The sequence below is a fragment of the Notolepis coatsorum genome (genome assembly GCF_963971535.1).
Source record: "Notolepis coatsorum genome assembly, chromosome: 10".
Lineage (NCBI taxonomy): Eukaryota > Metazoa > Chordata > Actinopteri > Aulopiformes > Paralepididae > Notolepis > Notolepis coatsorum.
Window position 1 is genome coordinate 96,902,032 of NC_140174.1, and position 27,609 is coordinate 96,929,640.

The 27,609-nt window shown below is 43.9% G+C and overlaps 1 protein-coding gene across 2 annotated transcripts in view; it reads left to right on the forward strand.

The window, feature by feature from the left end:
• Positions 1–27,609, forward strand: part of pole (polymerase (DNA directed), epsilon) — a 93,582-nt gene that overhangs the window by 21,276 nt on the left and 44,697 nt on the right. For both annotated transcript variants that reach the window (XM_084323419.1, XM_084323420.1), the window contains exons 18-31: positions 1,242–1,344; positions 5,095–5,241; positions 7,428–7,573; positions 8,379–8,527; positions 8,707–8,799; positions 10,920–11,222; positions 11,497–11,692; positions 11,853–12,067; positions 13,677–13,779; positions 13,961–14,041; positions 14,597–14,719; positions 16,253–16,459; positions 24,431–24,643; positions 25,774–25,917. In XM_084323419.1, coding sequence (XP_084179545.1) covers positions 1,242–1,344; positions 5,095–5,241; positions 7,428–7,573; positions 8,379–8,527; positions 8,707–8,799; positions 10,920–11,222; positions 11,497–11,692; positions 11,853–12,067; positions 13,677–13,779; positions 13,961–14,041; positions 14,597–14,719; positions 16,253–16,459; positions 24,431–24,643; positions 25,774–25,917 — 2,223 coding nt within the window. The remainder of the gene's footprint in view (positions 1–1,241; positions 1,345–5,094; positions 5,242–7,427; positions 7,574–8,378; positions 8,528–8,706; positions 8,800–10,919; positions 11,223–11,496; positions 11,693–11,852; positions 12,068–13,676; positions 13,780–13,960; positions 14,042–14,596; positions 14,720–16,252; positions 16,460–24,430; positions 24,644–25,773; positions 25,918–27,609) is intronic.

Sequence of the window (27,609 nt, forward strand, 5' to 3'; positions counted from 1 at the left end):
GCCGGACGCTGCGGGAGACAAAGATCATGTGGAGGTTTATCTCAGGACGGCAGCTTGATCCTGTCACTAGTCTTTAATATGCAAGGGTGCGGCTGGGTAGCGCAGTGGACTAAGCACTCGCCTACCACCGCAGAGACTCTGGGATCGCATCCAGTCAGCGGTACCTCCGGCTTGGTCAATCTTCCCTACTAACACAATTGGCAGTGTTAGCGGGTGGGAAGCCGATGGGGTATGTGTTGTGGTCGTTGTAAACTGCGACTCCTACTGGTCGGTCGGGGCGCCTGTTCAGCAGGGAGGGGATCTGGGGGAAATAGCATGAACCTCCTTTCGTTCCCCCAGTGAAACTCCTCGCTGTCAGGTGAAAAGAAGCGGCTGGCGACTCCACATGTATCGGAGGAGGCATGTGGTAGTTATACACCCTCTCCAGACCGACAGTGGGGCAATGCGCGCAACGACCAGGAAGGGATTTGGCATAACGACTAAATTGGGATGGGTGAAAAAATACAGAAAAGCCCAAAAATAAAATAGAATAAAATAGTCTTTAATATGTCAACGTGTTTCAGAGGTACGACTCCGTCAGAACACGTCTGAAGCTTCTCTTGAATAGAGGCCTTTCACTGAATGTTTAGAATGCCCAATAGCTCTCCATGTTGGACGAAACGATGGTTGGTAAATGGTGCATTTTATAAAGCAGCTTTTATCCAAAGCACTTTAAAATGTTTGTTCGTCATGTTCACCCATTCACTCACATTCATACACCAACAGCAGAGGCAGCCATGCAAGGTGTCAACCTGCTCATCGGGAGCAATTAGGTGTTAAGTATCTTGCTCAAGGACACTTCGACATGCTGCTAAGGAGTAGTGGGAATCGAACCGGGAACCTTCCAATTACCAGATGGCCGCTCTACCTCCTGAGTCACTGTTGCTCCTTTTGCTACAGAAATGTAATGCATTTGTGTCTTATTACTGGACCTTTATGAACAAGGTTCAGAGTAGAACATGTATTATGAAGCGTTTCCTGTGGTTTACCTACTCGATCACTGCACAGACATTCTGCATTTTCTTTTGCAAGTGGTTACCAACGGTTACAGGCAGCCATGTTGGAAGACGGAGAACTACACAAACATTCCTCTCGTCTATCACCAGGAAAATAACAGAAATGACTGGTGGGTGGTTTTGAATACACCGGCAGCGGTGGATAGAACTGCTCAAAGCTCATCACTATATCCTCTTCCTCTGCAGCCGTCGGCGATGGTGGACGAGGCCACGTGTGCAGCGTGTGACTTCAACAAGCCAGGAGCCACCTGTCAGAGGAAGATGGGCTGGCAGTGGAGGGGAGAGATCAGTAAGTTATCACAAAGGACTGAGTTATTTACAGTTTCTTTAAATGTCTTGAAGCCTGTGTGGTATATTTTGAAGAAAAGATAGAAGGGGGAAAACCTGTCCGGACTACGTCTATGCAGTTTCTTTTTTTTTTTTATTGATATTTTTGTACAAATCTTTCCATTATTCACAGTGTATCTTTTCACAGCATAGTATCCAACATCCATGATTCGCCTTTTTCGTTTTTGTAGCAACATACAAAACATGTAAGAGACTCATACAAACACATTAATAACTGACATGGAAATTAAAAAAAACACTTACAAAAAAAAAACATACTATACATTGTGCATATACATCCCTGTTATATATATATATATATATATATATATATATATATACGTCATACGTTACATGTAGGCCGATCTACCTGCGGGCAGGTATGTGCTGCATCTTTTTTTTTTTTTTTTTTTTTTTCTATTCCTTTTTTACTTTTTTCCACGTTTCAGCTACGTATGTGTGTGTCTCCTATATACTTGTGTATCCCCCTATGTGTCAGTGAAAGCCTATATCTCAACTATGTGTATATGTAGGTGTATGTATGTCTATTTCCTATACATGAGTATGTGCATGTATGTGTGCCCCTGACGTGTATACCTTATCCTTGTGTATATGAGTGCGTGTAAACCTATTATGTACACATATGAATATGTGTATCCTAGATACTTGTATGTGGCTATATCTGCGCACATGTGAGTGTGATAGAGACATTGACCATTCCATAGACACCCCATCCGGACATAAAATATATGTACATATATACATAATATATCACAGAGCACAAGTATCATCAGATCAAATCCCCTTTTTCATATTCATCCTTGATAATATTGTATTCCCATCTTAATCATTTGTCCTCAGGTCGTTCAGTCAGGTGTAGAAAACTGTCTCATATCTCAGCGAAAATATCCTCTCTCCCTGCGACTCTATACGTCACCCTTTCATATGATGCTGTCCGAAACATTAGTTCCATCCATTCTTTAAAAGTAATATCAACAGGTGATTTCCAATGTCGTAATGCAATTCTACATCCTGATATCATGGCCATTCTATACCACATTCCCCGGTATTTAGGCAGCTTAATCCCTTTCGGTACTATACCCAAAACACATGCCATTGGGGCGTTATTTATCTTCACATTCAGGACCTTACTTAGGAATATCACAATTTGATCCCACATTTTCCAGACCTTCTCACATTCGTACAACATGTGCAGTAAAGTGCCTGTCTCCTTCTCACATCTCCAGCAGATGTCACTGTCCCTTAATTTCAGTCTGGCCAGTTTACTGGGCGTCCAATAGCTTCTGTTCAGTACTTTGTAAAAAATAAGTTGTGATTGCGCCTCCCTAGAGAATTTACTCCATTTGGATACCAGTTTCTCCCACATTTCCTCAGTAATCTCCTCATGTACATCGTTCTCCCAGCTCAATCTCAAACCCGCCAATTTGGGTGCATTGTATTCTCTTATAACATCATAAAATCTTGACGCACCGCCTTTCCTGCGCCATCCTTTATAGAATATTTCTTGAATTGCAGTAATTGGGCCGCACTTTGGTCCTCCTATTGATGACGATATACAATGTCTAATCTGTAGGAATTTATAAAAGTTTTTATTATCTATATCAAAATCCTCCTTAATATCCTCAAAAGGCAAAACCCCATCCTCCCCGGCTATATCACCCAGTACATGTATCCCCCTTTTAACCCAATCGTCCCATATGACTGATTTCTTCCCAATCTTTAGTTTCTTATTATACCATATAGAGGCTCTCGTAGTTAAGTATGGGCTATCACCAGTCATTTTGTGCGATTGATTCCAAGTTTCCCTGATAAATGCCATCAAAGGGTTTTTAAGAGGTGTAGGTCTGTCTGATTGTGTCAGGAAGGATTCCAGAGATGAGGGATATATCATTTCCTCCTCCATCCTGACCCAAGCAGGTGCCTCCTCAGACGAGTGATTCAGTTTGGAGAGCTGGGAGAGCGAGAATGCATAGTGATACCAGTCTAGTTTAGGCAGGGATAAACCGCCATTTTCCTTTGCTGCATACATTTTGGTCCGTCCAAACAGCGGCCTTTTGCCCCCCCACAGATATACATTAATGACTTTGTCATACTGTTTGAGTAACTGGGTCGGGAGAGTCAGCGGCAACATATATAGGATATAGTTTAATTTGGGAGCTAATATCATTTTCACTAGGTTTATCTTTCCCAGGAGGGACATATTCATTTTGGCCCAATTCTGGGTCAGAGCACTAATGTGTTCGATTATAGGGGCAATATTGGCTTGCATCAACTCTTTCAGACCTGGGATCAGCTTTATTCCTAGGTATATCAATCCTGACGGCATCCATCTGTATTGCCACCCCCTTCTGATATCAGGGGGACAGCATTTAGAGAGAGGCATTGCTTCTGACTTGCTCCAGTTGATTGTGTATCCAGATATTTCGGAGAAGGACTCGATAACATTTCCAATGATCCCAACTGCTGTTCGAGGATTGCTGGATACCAATAAGATATCGTCCGCATATAAAAATAATTTATGTTCTACCTGCCCCGCTATTATCCCTTTGATGTCCTGATTATTCCTCAGTGCGATAGCAAGTGGTTCGAGGAAAAGCGCAAACATTTGGGGAGAAAGCGGGGAACCTTGCCTCGTCCCCCACCCTAGGTTAAAGGGCGAGGACACGATCCCGTTGGTCAATACTGATGCCATCGGATTTGTGTATAACAGTTTTACCCACCCAGTAAACGATGGACCAAACCCGAAGCGCTCTAGCGTGTGAAATAAGAATGCAAATTCCACCTTATCAAAGGCCTTTTCGGCATCCAATGAGAAGGCCACTGTAGGTTCTATATCATTCCTTACCTTCCACATTATGTGTAGGAGTCTGCGGATATTATCAGCTGAGTTTCTCCCCTTCACAAAGCCCACTTGATCTGAATGCACCAAAGTTGGTAGTACATCTTCTATTCTATTCGCAAGTATCTTTGCCAATACTTTTTCTTCCAAGTTGCTCAGGGATATAGGTCTATAGCTTCCACAGCATTGAGGGTCTTTGCCCTTTTTCTGTAGTAATGTACGTCTATGCAGTTTCAACTAATTAACTTAATCATTTCTGCAGAAAAATTATTGAGTTCACAACACAGCCAAACTTGGAACCGTCCCTAGAAAGTAAACTGAACTCTTACAAGAACAGGGTCCTATTTGTATACTTTTGGATAGCGTCACAATGTAACAATAACTCCTTATTCCTATAAACACAGCGACTGGCCTTACTGTAGTTACAGCTGCACTGGTTCAAAGGTCACTTCAGTGAGAACTTCTCTTATTCCAGTAGTGGGCAAATACTTTTTCAAGTGACCTAGGAGAAATGTTGAAAGATCACATATTGGCTATAACATCCATCTTTTTAAGACAAGGGTGGCATTCCTCAAGTTCCCCCAGGGACAATGTTGGAGTTCTGGGGCCTTGTTGCAGCTAGGTCTGCAGAGAGAGAGAGACAGGCAGGCAGGCAGGCACGCCCTTAGTCCACAGACCTACTCATCTTTAACTGACCAGGCAAAAAACAGCATAGTCCAATATGAGTTGTCTAAAAAAATACACCACACCTGCCAAGTCTTCCCCTACACGCATCTGTCACCCACAATACTCTGTGCTGATTTAGCTATTCAGCGGAGTAAACGTCTTTGGTGGTTCGTACCTCGTCTGCAGTGCCAGCCAGCCGCAGTGAGTTCCACCGTATCCAGCAGCAGCTGGAGTCCGAGAAGTTTCCTCCTTTCTTCCCCAACGGCCGGCCTCGCGCCTTCCACGAGCTCAACCGGGAGGACCAGGCAAAGCATGAGAAGAAGCGTTTATCAGGTGAGCTGGTCGGGTATCAAGGTGTATGTTCTTTGACCAAGTGGCTGATGTTGGCCAGTCTGGTACTGATCTCCTCAGCTTCTCTTGTCATAGTGACTTTGGTGTTCTGATGCAAATACCTCTCCAGGACCGCCCCCCTCTTATTTAACTGGTCGGTTTGGTCCAATTTAGTATTTTTATTTTTATCTTTTTTCCATGCTGAATGAGTTATTCCCTGCTAAATTATAATCACATCTCTGGTAAGCGCTATATTTGAAGAGCTCTGTCAGAAACACAATTTTACAGAATTTGAGATTAAATCAACTTGTTGACAATAGAGGTCGACCAGTGCCGATAGGACGTCTTACAAACTATCAGTATCTGCCGTTTATGTTACCGATATCCCGCCATGTGATTAGCCTTTAACACTTTGAGCGCCACGCCTGGTTTTCCGTTTTACCGGCTGAATGCCACCATCGGCGCCAATGTTAACGTTAATATCGCCTAATCTATGTTTTAAATTATGGCTATGGGTCTAATCTGCCCATCGCATTATCAAAGACTATTTTCCAGTCAGTGCTGTCAAGGCAGATTGTTTTTTTATCTCGTAGTTTCCGTTTCAGAGCAGTTAGAAAAGCCCCCGTTTTGATATAAAAAACAGCTCATTCTGGAGCATTCTATGAAAATCGTCTTTTAGTGGAATATTCCACAACGTTGATATTCGTCGGCCTTTTTATGAATCGTTTTCAAATAAACGCTAGATGATCAATATTATACGTGCACGCAAGCACATTACGGCCGCGCACTGATAATCGCTCCGTTGATTTCCTCACAGACTTTTACAGTGAAACCGAAAGAGGACATTTCACAAAACAGCTTATAACTTCATCAAACTTACTCTGATTATCCTAACACTGATAACATAGAGTCCTTACCTGACATCAGATGGTATCCAACTGGTATATTCCAATTCCTGATCACCATTCGAAAAAATCGATAAGTGTATGGATCCAACGCGATACAGTAGAACTCCATGATCCGCGGGGATCTGAGGATCCAGAATGAACTCTGATAACCCCGGCTGGATCAGTGAACTGGAAAATGTGGAGTACTGGATTTTTTTCCCCACATTTTCATTGAGTCCATTCCAAAATCACTTATGTCATCTGGGAGACGACAGGGGGCGCTTTTTTCCACAGTGATCGCCGGCGCCCCTCGGCTATACTCGGGTAGGCTCGGGTGATGCAATAATTTTTCAGATCGCTAAAAAAAAAATCAGAGAAATCTCGTGAGTGGCATTCAACCACCTATAAAAAAACCAGAGAAATCTCGTGAGTGGCACGGAAAGTGTTAAAGGGATCTAGTGGGCTAGTGTCCTGCTAAATTACTGGTAGGGTGTAGATTTTGCTCCGAAGTTCAGCTATTTTAAAGGAACAAGATTATCAAGATTATGGGAAATGCACTTTCTGTGCATTCAGTAGCTGTCTTCTCCAGAGTCGAACAAGATTATGGATACCAATTTCCTCTCTGTGCATTCAGTAGCTATTTGGCTGCAGGCTAGCCTAACTTAGCACAAATGAATGGAAGCAGATGGGGATCAGCTAGTCTATCAGTTGACCAATAACACCTCCCGAAGTTTTAAGCTAGGCTAGCTGATCCTTATCCGGTTACATTCATTTGTGCTAAGCTAGGCTAGCTTCAGCTTGCAGCTGGATAGCTTTCTTCTATCCGTCTTCTCACTCTGGTGAAGACGGTAGGTGCATTTCCTAAAATGTTAGTGTGCTCCTTTTTAACCCTTTCACTGCCACACAACAGCAGGTTAACCCTTTCACTGCCACACTACAGAAGGTTAACCTTTTACTATCACACGTCGGTAGTGTGATAGTAAAGGGTTAACCTTCTGTAGTGTGGCAGTGAAAGGGTTAAGCTATCTTAAATTTCATGGGAGGAAATGCCATGGATATGGCCATTTTCAAAGGGGTCCCTTGACTTCTCCCCTCAAGATATCTAAATGAAAATTGTCTCAGTGGAACCACACAAGACTCCTCTGCCTTCTCCTGCTCTAAACTATTGTTATTATTTCAGCCTTTAAAATCTATTATTTTACTAACTCTCTTATAACTATTGTTTGATTTAAAATGTCTTTAGTGGAGACAGTCCTAAATACCTGTCATGACTCCTATGTCCTGTGTTTCTCTTTGTGTCAGACTACTGTAGGAGGGCCTATAAAAAGATTCACCACACCAAGCTGGAGGAGAGGGTCACCACTATCTGTCAGAGGGAGAACTCCTTCTACGTGGATACTGTGAGAGCCTTCAGAGACCGGCGCTACGAGTTCAAGGGACTTCACAAGGTATGGTTTTAGAAAGTCTGCCACCATGATGAACGTATTAATCCTCACCAACTGAAGCATCCGACCGCCTCATCTGATCTCCCAAATCAAGGACGCCTCTGGCAATATGCTATCTAGCCCTGCCCATATCAATGCTGCATTCGTATCATTTTATTCCACTCTTTATAAATCTGAATTCCCTACAAACACCACCGTTATCTACCGATTTCTTTTTGATGGTTTAGAAACGTCTAATGTTGACCACACTACTGCAAATAATTTGGACTCGCCACTAAATTTAGAAGAAACAATCAAAGCGATGCAAAGTAATAAAGCCCTGGATGACTTCAGACCATTGTCCCTCCTCAATGTGGATGTCAAGGTGTTAGCGAAAATGTTGGCTGGTTGTCTAGAAACGGTTCTTCCAGACATATCAGAAGAGCATATCAACAAACATCACTCCTTCTTTATCTTACGTACCTTTATGAACATTATTTATTCTGACCAGACATCTAAGCCTCCCTAAATTGTCATCTCCCTGGATGCAGAAAAGGCATTTGACAATAGAGTAGCACTATTTATTTGCTACACTTAGGAAATTTGACTTTGGTGACCACTTTGTCGCTTGGATTCATCTTTTATTATACTAATCCCCAGGCTTGAGTGTACTAATGACATGCGTTTCTTTCACGTGGTAGCCATCAGGGTTCCCCTTTGAGCCCCCTTCTGTTTGCTTTGTCGTCATGTATGCAGATTGATCAATTAAATTTGGGTCCAAAAAAAACATGTTTTCTAGCAGGTGGTGTTTCTCTCTCGCTCTCTGTAGGTCTGGAAGAAGAAGCTGTCACAAGCCCAGGACAACTGCGACGCGGCCGAGGTGAAGCGCTGTAAGAACATGGAGATCCTGTACGAGTCGCTCCAGCTCGCCCACAAGTGTATCCTCAACTCCTTCTACGGTTACGTCATGAGGAAAGGGTAGGAGAGTCACCTTCAGTACGTTATCACAACATCTTACTGCTTCTATATCTCATTATCTGCTTATTGGGATGTAGTATTTGAGCTTTTCAGCCTCGGGCTTAAATCAGTTGGTGTTGAGTGATTTATGCGGTGCTCGGATGCTGACTAGGTGTACGGTTTCCTCTGTCTCCCGTCAGGGCGCGCTGGTACTCCATGGAGATGGCTGGTATTGTGTGCTTCACTGGAGCCAACATCATCACCCAGGCCAGAGAGCTCATTGAACAGATAGGGTGAGTGGCATTAGAATAACCTTATTCTACTCTAGATATTCCTTTATTGATCCCCTTGGGGAAATTCAGGCAGGAGGGGGGAGGGGAGGTACAGGTATGGGCATGGTAATAGTAGAAGACATAAATACAGGCGATACAATTATAGTACAGTAGAAAAGTACAATAAAAATCAAATGATTGGAGATGCATGTCTCAAGTTTCAACAACACAGTACAACCTCACATCATTGCAAGGAGACTGCGAGGTGTGTTGTTGACAGTAGCCTTACATAACACACACCATATACAGTAATACTAAGGACCACAGTAGTGTATGTAGCATGTAACGATTTAGCATGTATTTTGGCACCCAAGCCATAGCCATGATGGGCTGCCTTTCTGCTGCAGTTGTGAAAATGCTGTAATGTCTGTAATGTAACGCTGTAATGTAATGCTGTAATGTAACACTGTAATGTAACGCTGTAATGTAACGCTGTAATGTAATGCTGTAATGTAACGCTGTAATGTAACACTGTAATGTAACACTGTAATGTAATGTAATGTTGTAATACTGTAATGTAATACTGTAATGTAACGCTGTAATGTAACGCTGTAATGTAACGCTGTAATGTACACACTGTAATGTAACGTTGTAATGTAACACTGTAATGTAATACTGTAATGTAACACTGTAATGTAATACTGTAATGTAATACTGTAATGTAATACTGCAATGTACACTGTAATGTAACGCTGTAATGTAATACTGTAATGTAACACTGTAATGTAACGCTGTAATGTAACACTGTAATGAAATACTGTAATGTAACGCTGTAATGTAACAATGTAATGTAACGCTGTAATGTAACACTGTAATGTAACACTGTAATGTAATACTGTAATGTAATACTGTAATGTAATACTGTAATGTACACACTGTAATGTAATACTGTAATGTAATACTGCAATGTACACTGTAATGTAACGCTGTAATGTAATACTGTAATGTAACACTGTAATGTAACGCTGTAATGTAACACTGTAATGAAATACTGTAATGTAACGCTGTAATGTAACAATGTAATGTAACGCTGTAATGTAACACTGTAATGTAACACTGTAATGTAATACTGTAATGTAACACTGTAATGTAATACTGTAATGTAACACTGTAATGTAACACTGTAATGTACACACTGTAATGTAATACTGTAATGTAACACTGTAATGTACACACTGTAATGTAATACTGCAATGTAACACTAATGTAATGCTGTAATGTAACACTGTAATGTAACACTGTAATGTAATGCTGTAATGTAACGCTGTAATGTAATACTGTAATGTAACACTGTAATGTAATGCTGTAATGTAACGCTGTAATGTAACACTGTAATGTAACACTGTAATGTAATACTGTAATGTAACACTGTAATGTAATACTGTAATGTAACACTGTAATGTAACACTGTAATGTAATGCTGTAATGTAATACTGTAATGTAACTGTAATGTAATGCTGTAATGTAACGCTGTAATGTAACACTGTAATGTAACACTGTAATGTAACACTGTAATGTAATACTGTAATGTAACACTGTAATGTAACGCTGTAATGTAACGCTGTAATGTAATGCTGTAATGTAATGCTGTAATGTAACACTGTAATGTAATACTGTAATGTAACACTGTAATGTAACACTGTAATGTACACACTGTAATGTAACGCTGTAATGTAACACTGTAATGTAATGCTGTAATGTAACACTGTAATGTAACGCTGTAATGTAATGCTGTAATGTAACGCTGTAATGTAATACTGTAATGTAACACTGTAATGTAACACTGTAATGTAATGCTGTAATGTAACGCTGTAATGTAACACTGTAATGTAACACTGTAATGTAATACTGTAATGTAATACTGTAATGTAATACTGTAATGTAATACTGTAATGTAACGCTGTAATGTAACACTGTAATGTAATGCTGTAATGTAACGCTGTAATGTAATGCTGTAATGTAACACTGTAATGTAATACTGTAATGTAACACTGTAATGTAACACTGTAATGTACACACTGTAATGTAATACTGCAATGTAACGCTATAACACACCTCCGCTTCCTCTGTCCATCACTCAGGAGGCCCCTGGAGCTGGACACTGATGGCATCTGGTGTGTCCTTCCCAACACCTTCCCTGAGAACTTTGTGGTGAAGACGAGCAATGAGAAGAAGCCCAAGGTGACCATCTCCTACCCGGGGGCCATGCTCAACATCCTGGTGAAGGAGAACTTCACCAACGAGCAGTACCAGGAGCTGGTGGACCCCGCCTCCCTCACCTACGAGACCAGGGCTGAGAACAGCATCTTCTTCGAGGTGGACGGGCCCTACCTGGCCATGATCCTGCCAGCCTCTAAGGAGGAAGGGAAGAAGCTGAAGAAAAGGTAGGGCGGTGGTGGAACGGTTTGATGTCATTGATGTCATCGGGCTTCTCGTTCCGAGAGTGGATTTGGTGGATCAGAATGATGAATTGACCAATATCGAGCCCCGCCCACTTTTCTTGATCCTCCAATCACAACTGTTGCTTCGAGAGAAGTGACAGTTGTGATTGGAGGATCAAGAAAAGAGGGCAGGGCTTGATATTGGTCAATTGTGTTCTATGTTGGTGGGTGGGCTTGCAGCAGGATGGAGATGGTAATGGTCTCCCCTGTGTTTTAGGTATGCTGTGTTTAATGAGGACGGCTCCCTGGCTGAGCTGAAGGGCTTTGAGGTGAAGAGGAGAGGAGAGCTCCAGCTCATTAAGATCTTCCAGTCCTCTGTGTTTGAAGCCTTCCTCAAAGGCACCAATCTGGAGGAGGTGTACAGCTCTGTGGCCAAAGTAGCCGACTACTGGCTGGATGTGCTCTACAGCAAGGTAACTAAAGACGAGTCACAACAATCTTGTTAATTTGTGGCTTCAGCAGAGTGGTCTTGTTCAGCTCGAGGGGTAGAGCATGGCAGTCAAGCCACATCTTTGCCTCCAGCTTCAACCTCATGCTATGAGTCTTAAGTGATTTATCTGACCGCTCCCCCAGGCCGCCAACATGCCCGACGCGGAGCTGTTTGAGCTGATCTCCGAGAACCGCTCCATGTCCAGGAAGCTGGAGGACTATGGAGCGCAGAAGTCCACCTCCATCAGCACCGCCAAGAGACTGGCGGAGTTCCTGGGAGACCAGATGGTGAAGGACGCCGGGCTGAGCTGTCGCTACGTCATCTCCCGCAAGCCTGAGGGCGCCCCTGTTACCGAGAGGTAGGGCGAGAGCTCTGGAGGGAAATGTTTGGAACTGGTATAATATAGGAATAAAAAGATTTCCAACTTCCTTTTTTTTAAAGAATATAATATTCCTATGATTGTGAAAATCCAACTGCTTCGATCTGTAAAACCGATCATAAAATGCATGTGCGTTTAAAATGATTCTGAATCTGCCGAAAGAATCGGAACAGAATCATATTGTTGTTAAATGTAATCATCATACCGCTAGTTTCAAGTTTCTTTAATAGTTGTCATACAGAAGTACAGAATACTTTCATACAAAATGCTTCTTACTGTTACGCTCCAGAGACTGTGCTAGACAAGATAGTATCAAATAACATAGTATAGCATGTAAATTAGAAGTAGAAAATGAGGTCACAGTGTTCAGTATAGACATACAATGTTCGATGCAGAATAGACGTAACTGAGTTACCATATAATATACAATACTATGCAGTGTACTAATGTACAATACTATATAGTGCAAAGCAGAAATGGGATGAGGTACAATTTAGGTACAATTTACAGTAAGGTGTACGAGTTGTAGTGCAATCCTTCATCAATAAATATAAAGTGTGGGGAGTGGGTGCTACAGTGTGTTTGTTTAAAGTGAGTGTGTGCTATAAAGTGTGGGGAGTGGGTGCTACAGTGTGTTTGTTTAAAGTGAGTGTGTGGATGTGTGTGCTATGTGCGTTTGATGGTTGTTGTGTAGTGTTCATTGTTCGTTGAGCAGCCTGATGGCCTGGGGATAGAAGCTTCTTCTGAGTCTTTCTGTGCTCGCCTTGAGACTCCGGTATCGCTTGCCTGACCGCAGCAGTTCAAAGAGGCAGTTGTTCGGGTGACTGGAGTCTTTAATGATTCTCTTAGCCTTGCCCCTGCACCGCTTGTTGTAAATGTTCTGGAGGGTGGGGAGCCCCCCTCCGATTGTGCGTTCGGCTGAACGTGTCACTCTTTGTAGTCTGCTTCGGTCTTGTGCAGTGCTATTCCCAAACCAGGAGGTGATGTTGCCAGTCAGGATGCTCTCTATTGTACATGAGTAGAAGTTCTTAAGGATCTTCTGACTGACTTGGAACTTCCTTAGGCGCCTGAGGAAGTAGAGGCGTTGTCATGCCTTCTTCACAACACTGTCAATGTGTGTGGTCCATGTCAAGTCCTCGGATATGTAGGCTCCGAGGTACTTAAAGCTGTTGACTCTCTCAACCGGTGCCCCGTCGATGCTGAGGGGGCTGTAGTCCTTGACCCCCGACCTCCTGAAGTCCACAATCATCTCCTTTGTTTTGCTGACGTTCAGGGAGAGGCTGTTTTCCTGGCACCATCCCGCCAGGACCTTGACCTCTTCCAGGTAGGCCCTCTCGTCGTTGGCAGAGATCAGGCCCACCACCACTGTGTCGTCAGCAAATTTGATGATTGTGTTGTTCCGCTGAGCCACACAGTCGTGTGTGTACAGGGAGTAAAGGAGGGGACTCAGAACACAGCCCTGGGGGGCCCCTATGTTGAGGGTGATGGATGAGGAGGTTCAAAGTCTTGCCATGTCTTAATACTGTCCTAACAGTATCTGTAGAGAGAGCATGGTGTTGGACAGTGACTGAGCTTGTCTCTTTCTCAGGGCCATCCCTCTGGCGATCTTCCAGGCGGAGCCCAGTGTGACAAAGCATTTCCTGCGTAAGTGGCTGAAGACGCCCGCCCTCCATGACCTGAACATCCGCTCCGTAAGTCCAAGACGCCCGGTGCCACTCACCTTGGTGATGTACCTTATCTCAAGCTCCCGGTCCCTCCTCCCTCACGACTTTGTCAGAGGGAAGCAATGGTTGTAATTTGGAGGATTGAGAAAAGAGGGCACGGGATTTGAGCTCCTGCTAATGGTAAAAAGTTGTGCTCTTATCTCCGCAGATCGTTGACTGGAACTACTACATTGAGAGGTTGGGCAGTGCCATCCAGAAAATCATCACTATTCCAGCAGCTCTGCAACAGGTAAAGATAAAAGTACTCTCACTGAAACCCTGTTATAAACCAAAGTGATGCTTCAAGTAAGGACTGCTTTAAATGTCACTTTGGTGCATTCATCGATTTATAGGCGAGATGGGTACGATTTTAAAATGTCTATCAGGGGAGGTTTGGAAAGAGTCTATCTATACCAATTGCCAAATGATAGCTTCACCAGGGTGCTGATGTCTGGCTATAAACTTACTGTCCGGCCCGTAAACTTTGTTTTGGGGAGGGGGAGCATGCTCATTAGAATTCCCATCTCATCCCCCACACATACTGTACATCTCACCATGCGTTTCAACTTTTCACCACATGGGGGACAATAACTATTTTAAATACATTTGCCGGCGTTGTTGCAGTTCCTACTTGTCGCCGATAGAGGTAATAAAATACTGATTTGACCTTCAATATTATTAATAGTATGCTAACATTCTGTACGTTGGTGATACTCGGTCCAACTCCTGCCTGTTGTTTGGATGCTCACGTCACTACCCTGCTCCCACAAACGGTAGTATTCTGATCGCTTCTGTTCATCCCAAGGTGAAGAACCCAGTGCCCAGAGTGAGACACCCTGACTGGCTTCACAAGAAGCTCCTGGAGAAGAATGACATCTTCAAGCAGAAGAAGATCAGTGAGCTGTTCACCAGTGAGGGCAAGAGACAGGTGGGTTCAGCTCAACAACACTCATTGTTGACTTAAGATATCAATCAGTAAGCATTGTATGATTACTAATGAATGAACAAGTATTTTGTAAACGTTGGGCATAATTTGGCAAATGAGATTGTGGAGCAGAGTGATAAGGAAGGCCGGGATGAAAAAATTGTTAGTCAAAACCCCTATTCCATCTTTATTATGAGTGTAAATGAAAACGAAATACTTCATATTCTTAAAAACCGTAAGAATAAAAAGTCCACTGACTGGACTGATATAGACATTGATTGATTGAAAACTTTAATTGACAGATTGCAGAATGGGTACAGTACAGTACAGCTCAATACACACATTAAGGGGATGCAGACCAGAGAAAGACTTTCGTATTGTTTACATCAGGGTCCCCCATTTTCAATTTATAATGACATTTATGACATACACAATATACAGATATAAAAATCTAATCATCTAATCTAAACTAATCATGACATTTATGACATACAGATATGCAGTACTGTTACATCTGTTACATGACGTTAGTCAAAGAAATAATAGCATGCATAGTAACACCATTGACACACATTTGCAACCAATCCTTCCTTACCGGTATCTTCCCCAGCTAAATGAAAATGGCTAAAGTCATTCCCATTTTCAAAAGTGGAGACCGGTATAAACTCTCCAACTACGGGCCAATTTCTCTGCTCTCGCAATTCTCCAAAATCATCGAAAAACTGTTTGTGCAAAGACTCAACAACTTCATAGATAAACATATCAGTGGTTCTCAAACTACGGGTCGCGACCCAAATTGGGGTCACGGGTAGGTGACAGTGCGCAATAAATAAATTAAAAAAATAATAATGTTTTTTTATAAATGTCTTTTAATGTTTTGGCAACATATTCTGGCTAAATATGCCTTGTTTTATAAATGTGTATTGATAACATAGTGCTGTAATTAAAATGTCTAATAAATATGCATGATCAAGTTCAACTGTGTGCTTTTACACACTTTTTGGTCATTTTCTTTCTTTTATAAATGTTCTACTACTGTACATTGCTTTGTGAAAGAAGACCGAAATAAAATCATTCATTCATTGTTTTTAAATGTCCCAATTCACACACTCTCTCCTCTTGGTTTCTCTCTCTCTCTCTCTCTCTCTCTCTCTCTCTCTCTCTCTCCTCTTGGTTTCTCTCTCTCCCTCACCCCCCCTCCTCTTGGTTTCTCTCTCTCTCTCTCTCCTCTTGGTTTCTCTCTCTCTCCCTCACCCCCCCTCTTGGTTTCTCTCTCTCTCTCTCTCCTCTTGGTTTCTCTCTCCTCTTGGTTTCTCTCTCTCTCCTCTTGGTTTCTCTCTCTCTCTCCTCTTGGTTTCTCTCTCTCTCCTCTCTTGGTTTCTCTCTCTCTCTCCTCTTGGTTTCTCTCTCTCTCTCTCTCTCCTCTTGGTTTCTCTCTCTCCTCTTGGTTTCTCTCTCTCTCTCTCTCGGTTTCTCTCTCTCTCTCTCTCCTCTCTCCTCTCTCCTCTCTCCTCTCTCTTTCTCTCTCTCTCTCAGGTGGCCCACCAGCCCCTTGAGGCTGGCACAGCTGCAGACATAGAGGACTTTGGGATGCCACCCAAGCCTCTGCAGCCAGCCATCCTGATCAGCACCAAGCGTAAGCGGGCTTCCCAGGGCGAGAGCCAGGTGGAGTCTCAGGACACGGAGCTCACCCAGTCTTGGAGAGAGGTCCTGGGACCTCCACCACCTACGGGAAAAACACAGGTAGGCGAGTGGCAACAGCCATGAAGTCTGTCCTCATCTCACGATAAATGCTGATGTGATGAGTCTTTGTGAGGGAGCTTGTACATGGCAAGTATTGCAGCTCAATATTGCAATGAATCACATAAAATCTATGGCATATTAAAAAGTCATAAAAATTATTAAATTCATAATTCTCAATTTAGGGAAAGTGCAGCCAGTGTCGCTGTGTGTTGTTCTTTTGCTAGTATGGTTGTGAAATTGGTATTCCATTTTTCTCTAAGTGGTTTTTTTTTTTTTTTTTTTTTTTATCTTTCTTCTCCTCCTTTTTCCCGATTTTTCTCCCATCCCACCCTTCCTGGTTGTTGCGTACTTTCCCCTACTGTTGGTCCGGGAGACCGGAGACTGTCACATGCTTTCCTCCGACGCATGTGCAGCCTGGGGCAGGCCAACCTGGCCGCGCAGGTTCTCACCGGGGAGAGTGTAGCGTGTGGGAGGCCACACTATCTCTCCTCAGATCCAACCCTCGCTGAGCAGGCGCCCCGACCGAACTGTAGGGGTCGCTGTCCACAACGCCCAGGACCCACCCTTCAGCTTCCCACCCCCTGATACAGCCAATTGTATCAGCGTGAGAGGACAGCCAAGCTGATAGCAACGCCGGGAGCTGGATTCGAACAGGCGAATCCTAGTGTCTCCCGGTGTTGGTGACGAACGTAATCTCCGTGCGCCACCTGCCCCCCCATTAAAAAGGTCTTAAAAAGTCTTACATTTAACTTGTTGAAACCTGCAGATACCCTGAAAATGTCAAAATCGGCTATACTGAGTAAAAGCCACAAATTAATGATATATTATCACAGTAAAGAAGTGAGTGACGTGGGGGCGGCTAAGTGGCGCAGTGGGCAAGGCGCTCGCCACTAATGCAGGAGATGCTGGGTTCGAGCCCAGCTCTCTGCGTTGCTTCCGGCTTGGCTGGTCGTTCATACTAATACAATTGGCAGTATTAGGGGGTGGGAAGCTGGTGAGTGGGGATCGGACGTTGTGGACAGCGACTCCTACAGGTCGGTTGGTGCGCCTGTACAGCAGAATCGGGAAGCAACGGGGGCAGCGTGTGCCTCCCACGCGTTAAGGCCTCTACATGCTACAGCAACTTCAAAGCAACTTCGACACAACATCGGCGCGATTTCAGCGCGCTTGTTGCAGAGAGTCTTGTAGACTGTGTTGCTTGGGCGTTGCGTACCTGTGTCCAAAATCTAATCTAAAGACCCGTTGCGTTGGTATTGCGTAGCAGTGATTGGTTGGTAGTGAATGGGGGCGGGGCTGTCTGTCACTTCTAGTGTTCCTGGCTCGAGACCAAAAGAGAACTTTCTGACAGGAGCTCGAGACCAAAAGAAAACTTTTTGACAGGAGCTCGATAGCTAGTGTATTGTTTCATTACACTTGTTTAATTGTTTGTTTAAAATGAATCAAATGCAGGAACGTCTTGCAGAGGAGGTCCGAAAGTACCAACATTTATATAATAGCGGGTCTAAAGACTACAAGGATAGCATTATGACGCTGAATTCGTGGAAGGAGATTGGGGAAACAATGGGGATGGACTGGGTTGATGTGGCGAAAGAGTGGAAGAAGATCCGCGACAAGTTTGTTAGAATAAAAAGATTGCTAACAAAGAAAAGTGGAGCTGCAGGTGGTGCATGCCAGATGCCGACCTTTTATATCATGCTGTCCTGGCTAGAGGTGTTCATTAAACACCGGGAGACGGAGACCAATTATCCCGAGGTAATTATACAACTTTTACCAACGTATTTTTTTATTACCAACGTTAGCTAGCGCGAGTGCGCATGCTAACTAAATAGCTTTGTTTGTCTGGACTATCATGCTAGCTACTGTCTATCTGTATGTCATGTATGTCATATGTCCTGATGAATTGAAAATGGGGGACCCTGATGTAAACAAGACGAAAGTCTTTCTCTGGTCTGCATCCCCTTAACAATTGTGTGTATTGAGCTGTACTGTATTGTACCCATTCTGCAATCTGTTAATAAAGTTTTCAATCTATCAATCAATCAAAGGACAGCTGGGTTCAGCACTTGACAGCTGTAACATAATTTTTTACAATGAACCTCGTCTGACCTCGTGTGGCGGCATAAATTACTACAATAATAAATAAATGATAATAAATCTAATTACATTACATCAACAACGTATTTTGCCATGACTCTTTCTTTCTGGTGTAGTTATAGTAATGTACTGTATACATTCTTGTCATTACAGGAAGACCAGCCATCACCAGAGGCAGACGTGTCAGGGACAGACACAGACGTGGCGTCATCAGGCCCAGACGCACCAGAGAGAGAAGACCCTCGTCCGGGCTCATCGGCTACCAACACAGAAGAGCTGGGCAGCCTACCCCTGACCTCCACCCCAAAGAGGAAGAGAAGCAGGAAGGGCAATCTTGAGGATGACCTGTTCGCCAAACGTCTCCAACAAATTACACAAGACCGGGCGGAAAGGGAGAAGCTGCTTGCAGACCTGCAGACAGGCTCAAAGGACCAAGTTGGCCAATTTTTAAACTCTATTGGTGGTTTAATGCGAATGCTGCCACCAAGAGAGTGTGTTCTGCTACAGGCCAAGGTGCACCAAATGGTGTATGAGTCCTACCAATTACACACTTAGCTCCCACACACACACACACACACACACACACACACACACACACACATTCACCCCCCTCAACATACACACACGCACACACACACCACTTGTAAATAGTGTACATAGTTCTTTAGTTATTTAATTTTAAGTTGTTCATTCGTTTTTACATGAAGATACACCCTGTCCAATTACATAGCTCCAACACACACACACACACACACACCACACTTGTAAATAGTGTACATAGTTCTTTAGTTATTTAATTTTAAGTTGTTCATTCGTTTACATGAAGATACACCCTGTCCAATTACATAGCTCCAACACACACACACACACCACACTTGTAAATAGTGTACATAGTTATTTAGTTATTTAATTTTAAGTTGTTCATTCGTTTTTACATGAAGATACACCCTGTCCAATTACATAGCTCCAACACACACACACACCACACTTGTAAATAGTGTACATAGTTCTTTAGTTATTTAATTTTAAGTTGTTCATTCATGTTTTTTACCTCCTGTTAGTTGATGTTCCAATAAATTCAATCAATCAACCATTGTAATGATCCGTTATTTTTGAATAACTTGAGGTTTTAACATGATATAAATGATATAGTGTGTCTGTGTGTGCATACATATATATAAGTCTGATATTAGCTTGTATAAGTCTGCTAAGCAAGTATATATATATGAAATTGGTTATGTAAAACAAATGCAAACCGAAATCAACACAGAGGGGTTTCAAAGGAAACAAAGGAAACTGAAAATGAGTTGATCTGAACTTTTATTCCAAATCATGAAGGCGGCTACTGTTCACTCGTAGTCAAACTGTGATCTGATTTGGTTTGCCGACCAAGACTTTGTTTTTTTCTATGAATGAGCTGTTTTCTGAAAATGGTCAGCACATCTCTATAAAAACATGTACTATAAACACAAGGTAAACACATGTAATGTAAACGCATGTGCTGTAAACTATTATAAACACATGTACTGTGAACACACAAAAAAGGAGCAACCAGAACATACGTCACCCATGAGAGGTCTATTGAAACATGCCAAAGACCTGAAGACATGGACCACTTTAAACCCAGCATTAAATAATACTGTACTGTACATGCTGGTTTGTTAAACAATGGGTCTGGACCCATAATCGGGTCACAGGCGTTCTCCTGCAGGTCCCCAAAGGACAGCAGTAGTATGTTTGTGATCATATGTCTTCAGCCTGTGTCCTGTGATGAGAGAGTTTTAATATAGTCCATAAGGAAGAACAGAATAACTCTTTGAGAGCAGTTTTTGAAGGAGGGTAGTGATTCACATTCCTTTACGGCTGTGGGTAGGGCCTTCCACATTATTGTGGCATAATTGCCGATAGTGTTCAGTGCAATAGGCCTCTTCTGACTGTCTCGTCCTGCCATGGCACAAGTCCCTGTGGGGACTGGAAAAATGCCATGAGATCATTCCTCACGGCAAAGGCTGCACGCGTGGCTCTGGCACCACCAGCAGACAGGCGTCCTGTCGCGAGCAGGTTTCGGTCGCCTGCCACCCGTCTTCTCCACTCCCCTGGTTGAGGCTCACCAGCCGATTGGGAGTCGGTGAAGTTGGGTGGTATGTACCTGATTGATTGAAAACTTTATTAACAGATTGCAGAATGGGTACAATATAGTACGGCTCAATGCACACAATTGTTTATGGGATATCATTTTCAATTCATAATGGCATTTATGACATACAGATAAACAGTTTCAATTAATTACATACAAATATACAGTACTATACAGAGGGGTTGGGTGGGTGGGGGGGTTTGGACATTTACCTGGCGTTGGATTCATTGGCAGCATCTGTGTATGCCAGGAAGTTGTGGAGAGCAATGCACGCTTTTACGACATGCACAGCCTTGTCCGGTCTGAATTCCAGCGGTTGCCCTAGGATCCTCCACCTGATTGATTGAAAACTTTATTAACAGATTTCAGGATGGGTCCCTCATTTCAATTCATCATAACATTTATGACATACAGATAAACCGTATACTGTTGCATCCAGACATTTATAACATACAAGATATACAAATATACAGTACTTTTTAAAAGACAGAGGGGGGGGGGGGAATTCACATTATTTTACGGCCTTACCTGGCAGCCAAAATCCCAAAGCTATTCTCAATGACACGCCTGGCCCGTGAATGACGGTAATTGTAGACAGTCCTACCGCGGTCGAGGTTGGTACCTGCGTGTTGTACAAATGCAGGTCATTAGAGATCATGTTTTATACAAATACTGGTATAAATTAACAATCTATATCTTTCAATCGATGTCAATGTAATGTACCCAACCTTTTTAAAGAACTGCTTCAATTGCAAGTCCTTTCCCATCAAAACAAGACTTCAATCTCTGTTTCAATGCCATTCCCCCCCCCCCCTTTTTTTCGCTTCAACTGAGCAGATCGAAGTTAAATTTTGTATTTTGGACAGTATTATGATAACAATGTTTTTCAGGGCATTCAATAACAAAAAAAGTATATATTTACAGTTCACATGGGCTTTATATCTGAACATGTTTGTTCTCGTGAATAAAATGTGATCATCATGAAAGAGTATCAAGTTGCCAAGATGTTTATTATGTAAAGTACTTTATTATTATTATATTATTAGCTCACCTGGAAAGGGACGCATGAGGTTAATGTGCAGGGGGAATGCAGCATCGCCGACAATTACATGCGGGACAGTGACTCCAGTTCCCGGTAGGTTGGCAGGAGGGGGCAGATTCAGCTTCCCCTGGGTTGATTGATAGATTGAAAACTTTATTAACAGATTGCAGAATGGGTACAATACAGTACGGCTCAATGCACACAATTGTTAAGGGGATGCAGACCAGAGAAAGACTTTCATCTTGTTCACATCAGGGTCCCCCATTTTTTATTCATAATAACATTTATGACATACAGATAAACTACTGTTTCATCCAGACATTTATGACATACCTGGAGCAAGTTACCTCCAAACCGGCTGTCCTGGAAGACTCCTCCATCGCTATCCCGGCCATATGCCCCCACGTCTACCATGGTGAAACGGTAGCGGGCGTCGCAAACCGCCATCAACACAATTGAGTGCTGCTGCTTGTAATTGAAGTAATCACTTCCGGAATTTGGGGGAGCCTTGAATGAATGAATGAATGCATGAATGAATGAATGAATGAGAACTTTATTTAACAGATTGCAGAATGGGTACAGTACAGCTCAATACACACAATTGGCATTTATGACATACACAACATACATGACATCATGACATTTATGGCATAGGGACAGGTATATAGTACTGACCTTGATTACGACGTGTTTCCCATCCACACTGCCGATGCAATTGGGAAACTCCCAGAGCCTCCAAAAATTTTCAGCAATTACAGACAATTGTGCAGCTGCTGGGGCACACACAAAATCGGCCTTCAGTGCCAACCACAGTGCCTGGCACACCTCGGATACAATGCTGGACACTGTGGTGGTGTCCCCCAGCTTAAAGCTTGCAGCCACGGACTGCTGGGTTCCCCCGGAGGCTAGGAGTCGCAGAGTGACTGCCAGCCGTTGACCAACGTCGATGGGGGCATTGGTGGTTCGCTGGTGTTTAATAAATGGACGCAGGCAATGTACTAGGTGGTCGAATCGGTCATTGGACATCCGAAAATATTGGAAATGCTTCTCCGGGTCAATGGCTCTCATTTGCTTTATCAGCAAATTAAATTCGCCCTCCTCTAGTAGCCTACTGACGTTGAGCGGTCTCACGCTCCATCGTCGGCGTCTTCGACGTACTCTCTCTCCTGGCAATTAAAATAAGCAGCTCTTCCTCCTCCTCGTCAATAGCCTGTTGCTGTAACAGATGTATTTGCATCTGCACATTAACGTCCATGTTGAAATGTTACCTAACGTCCCGTGAAATGTTACCTAAACTATAAAAACGAATCTAAAATAATGAACTAACTAAGTTAACTAACAAATAAACTTAACTTAACTAAAGTAGATATACCGTAATTCCTCTAATAGTAACCCCGGCTTGTATTTGTTTCAACTGTAGCGGGTACCAGGCTTGTATTAGGAGGAGGCCTGTATAAGAGGGAGGCCTATATTTCAAATTTTCAAACGGATCATAATGAATAAATCAACATTTTGTGTCAGTTTGAACCCAGTAAAATGTACTGGGTTCATTTATTGAAACCAAGTACTGTATGAAATAGTAAACAGTGCAATTACAGGTGGTCACTGGTCATTTCAACGTTTTCAAAGTGAAATCAAGTAACTAGCTCAGTATGCAGCTCAGTATATTAGTAACCCGGCTTGTATTAGGAGGCCGGCTTATAATTGCTTAGCTCAAGAGCGCACCCGGCCATTAATAGAGACCCGGCTTGTATTTGAGACCCGGTTACTATTAGAGGAATTACGGTAACTATATTACACTATATACAAGAACACAAGCGAAAACAAACATAAACAGGGCTATTATTATACTAACGATGTATGGTTGAGAAGGGAAATCCGTTTGTAATTGCTAGAGTGCGCACCTTCGGCTGCCCAAAGTATTCAGGCGGGCTGGGCGCGCGCGTGCCGCACATCCGGGGTACAATGTTGCATCATAGGCTGCGCGTTGATTTTGCAGAAGCATAAAGGCAGAGTGTCTGCAACACCGTTGCTTTGTCGATGTTGTGTCGAAGTTGCTTTGAATTTGCTGTAGCATGCAGAGGCCTTTACTCCTCGCCACTGAGAGATCGTGCTGTACAGGTGAAAAGATGCGACGGCTGCCTCCTCGTGTACCGGAGGGGACACGTGATGCAAGGCTTGGTCCACATTGCAGCCGACCAGTGGGAGGCATGGCCTAACAACGTTCAAGACAGGGGAGGGTAGAATTGGACAATGCGAAATTGGGATGGGAGAAAAATAGAAAATGGGGAGAAAAAGTAGATAAAAAGAAATAAAGTGAGTGACGTGATCACATGGTATTATATCTCAGCAAAGCTGCAAAAATGTACGGTAACAGGGGAGCTCACTGCGTACCTCGAACGCTATTTCGGCGTCGGGGACAACCGTGCGCGTCACGGATCTGGGGTAGCGAGTTCGACTCCCGGACAAGCCGTACTTTCTCAGAGTGTCTTTCCCCCCATCTGTACCCCCATTTCAACCTGTTTCTGTCGGTCATACTTGACCAGAGAAAAATGCGATAAACGCAAAAAGAACCAGCTGACTGGTCAAAGTAAAAAAAAAAAAAAAATTTACGGTAACTAAAATGTAGAGTGTAAAGACGATAACGACATGGGTTAATCCTAACTGAGCTGCCGCTCGATGGCGTCTGTCTGAGCAGGAGGAGCGTCTGGTGTGGCTGCGCTACCACAAGAAGAAGTGGGAGCTGCAGCTGAAGCAGAGGAAGGAGAGGAAGAAGAAGAGGAGGCTGCTGGACGGAGAGGCCCAGCCTGTAGGAGGAGGGCTGATCAGGGACGGACACACCACCGGCCTGGGCAGCTTCCTCCGCAAGACGGCCCGCAGCATCCTGGACATGCCCTGGCAGATCGTACAGGTGCGTCGTAGTCGCCAAGAGAGCGCTCCCCATCACAGAGCGGTGATATCAACATCAGCTATCCTTAACCCTTTCACTACCACAGTACCAAAGGGTTAACCCCTTTCACTCCGACGATACAGTAGGTTAACCCTTTCACTGCCACAGGGACAAATGGTTAACCCTTTCACTACCGCACTACAGGCAGTTAACCCTTTCACTACCGCACTACAGGCGGTTAACCCTTTCGCTACCGCACTACAGAAGGTTAACCCGTTCACTACCGCACTACAGGCGGTTAACCCTTTCGCTACCGCACTACAGAAGGTTAACCCGTTCACTACCGCACTACAGGTGGTTAACCCTTTCACTACCGCACTACAGGCGGTTAACCGTCTGTAGTGTGGTAGTGAAAGGTTAACTTTCTGTAGTGTGGTAGTGAAAGGGTTAAGGGGGCACTTCACCAAAGAAAACAATGCTGATTCATCTCCCACACATCCTGAAACTCTAAACGGTTAGTTTGAAACTGTTATTGAGAGTAAATTAGTTTGAATATGGCCACCGGTGATGTCATCGGGACATTGAATCCTTGTCTTGTGTTAATTACAGCACATGATCTAGATGGGGGCGACAGTGGCTCGGGAGGTAGAGCAGTCACCTGGTAATCTGGAGGTTCCCGGTTCGATTCCCGCTCCTCCTGGGCAGCGTGTCGAAGTGTCCTTGAGCAAGACACTTAACCCCCTAATAGCTCCCGATGAGCAGGTTGGCACCTTGCATGGTTGCCTCTGCCGTCGGTGTGTCAATGTGTGAGTGAACGGGTAAAATGTGAGGAACAACATTGTAAAGCGCTTTGGATTTTGTACATTGTTACTCAGCTGATAGAGTTGTGCCCTTCCTGATGACTTGTCGTACAGAACTTGTAAGTCGCTTTGGATAAAAGCGTCAGCTAAATGACTAAATGGAAATGGATAAAAGCGCTATATAAATGCAGCCATTTACCATATGTGCAAAATAAATCGCCATTGTTAACAATAAATCCAACTAGATGAAGCTCAAGGTCTTTTCAAGCAGTGCACAGTTATTTTCCCTCCCAACATGTAGAGTTCAAATGTAGTCTTGTCTAACTGGATGTCCTGTCTCCTGTCTGTCAGATCGCAGAGACCAGTCACCCAGGTCTGTACAAGCTGTGGGCTGTGATCGGGAACGACCTGCACTGCATGAAGCTCAGCATCCCGCGCGTCTTCTATGTTAACCAGAAGGTTCCCAAGCAGGAGGAGGGAGCCACCTACAAGAAGGTACGTTCATGCGCATGTTCTATGTTAACCAGAAGGTTCCCAAGCAGGAGGAGGGAGCCACCTACAAGAAGGTACGTTCATGCGCGTGTTCTATGTTAACCAGAAGGTTCCCAAGCAGGAGGAGGGAGCCACCTACAAGAAGGTACGTTCATGCGCATGTTCTATGTTAACCAGAAGGTTCCCAAGCAGGAGGAGGGAGCCACCTACAAGAAGGTACGTTCATGCGCGTGTTCTATGTTAACCAGAAGGTTCCCAAGCAGGAGGAGGGAGCCACCTACAAGAAGGTACGTTCATGCGCATGTTCTATGTTAACCAGAAGGTTCCCAAGCAGGAGGAGGGAGCCACCTACAAGAAGGTACGTTCATGCGCATGTTCTATGTTAACCAGAAGGTTCCCAAGCAGGAGGAGGGAGCCACCTACAAGAAGGTACGTTCATGCGCATGTTCTATGTTAACCAGAAGGTTCCCAAGCAGGAGGAGGGAGCCACCTACAAGAAGGTACGTTCATGCGCGTGTTCTATGTTAACCAGAAGGTTCCCAAGCAGGAGGAGGGAGCCACCTACAAGAAGGTACGTTCATGCGCATGTTCTATGTTAACCAGAAGGTTCCCAAGCAGGAGGAGGGAGCCACCTACAAGAAGGTACGTTCATGCGCGTGTTCTATGTTAACCAGAAGGTTCCCAAGCAGGAGGAGGGAGCCACCTACAAGAAGGTACGTTCATGCGCATGTTCTATGTTAACCAGAAGGTTCCCAAGCAGGAGGAGGGAGCCACCTACAAGAAGGTACGTTCATGCGCATGTTCTATGTTAACCAGAAGGTTCCCAAGCAGGAGGAGGGAGCCACCTACAAGAAGGTACGTTAGCACAATGAATGGAAGCGGACATGACCGGTTAGCCTTCGGGAGAGGTGTTAGTTGGACAATGCCTAGGCTAACCGGTCATGTCCGCTTCCATTCATTGTGCTAAGCTAGGCTAACGTGCAGTCAGATAGCTTTCTACTGAACGCACAGAGAGGAAACTGGTATCTATCTTGTTGGCGTGTTCCTTTAAGCATGTATTCATAGTATTCTCATGATGTGTTTTTGACATAAAATTTTTCTCTCAGAAGTCTCCTTTATTTTTTATTTTTATTTTTTAAACTTTGGCCATTCCCCTGGCTCTTTTATGTGTTTATCACATTTATACTGGTCAAGGATGACCGACAGAAACAGGCTGAAAGGGTTCAGATGGGGGGGAAGACACTCTGGGAAAGGCACGGCTGCAGTCGGGATTCGAACTCGCTAAGCCCCAGATCCGTGACGAGCACGGTTGTCCACGGCGCTGAAATAGCGCTCGCGGTACGTGGTGAGCTACTGGAGCTCCCCCCCTTTATTTTTTTTTATCCACTTTTTCTCCCATTTTCTATTTTTCTCCCATCCCAATTTCGTATCGTCCAATTCAACCCTCTCCTGTCTTTGAACGCTGTTTCTTGCCTCCCACAAGCCGGCTGCAATGTGGACTAAGTCATACATAGCACGAGTCCCCTCCGATACTCGAGGTAACAGCAGTCGCATCTTTCCACCTGCGCGGCTCGATCTTTCAGCGTCAGGGGTCTGGGCTTTGGAGGGGCCCTGCCCCCGTCGCTTCCTGATTCTACTGCGCAGGCGCACCAACCGACCTGTAGGAGTCGCTGTCCACAACACCCGATCCCCACC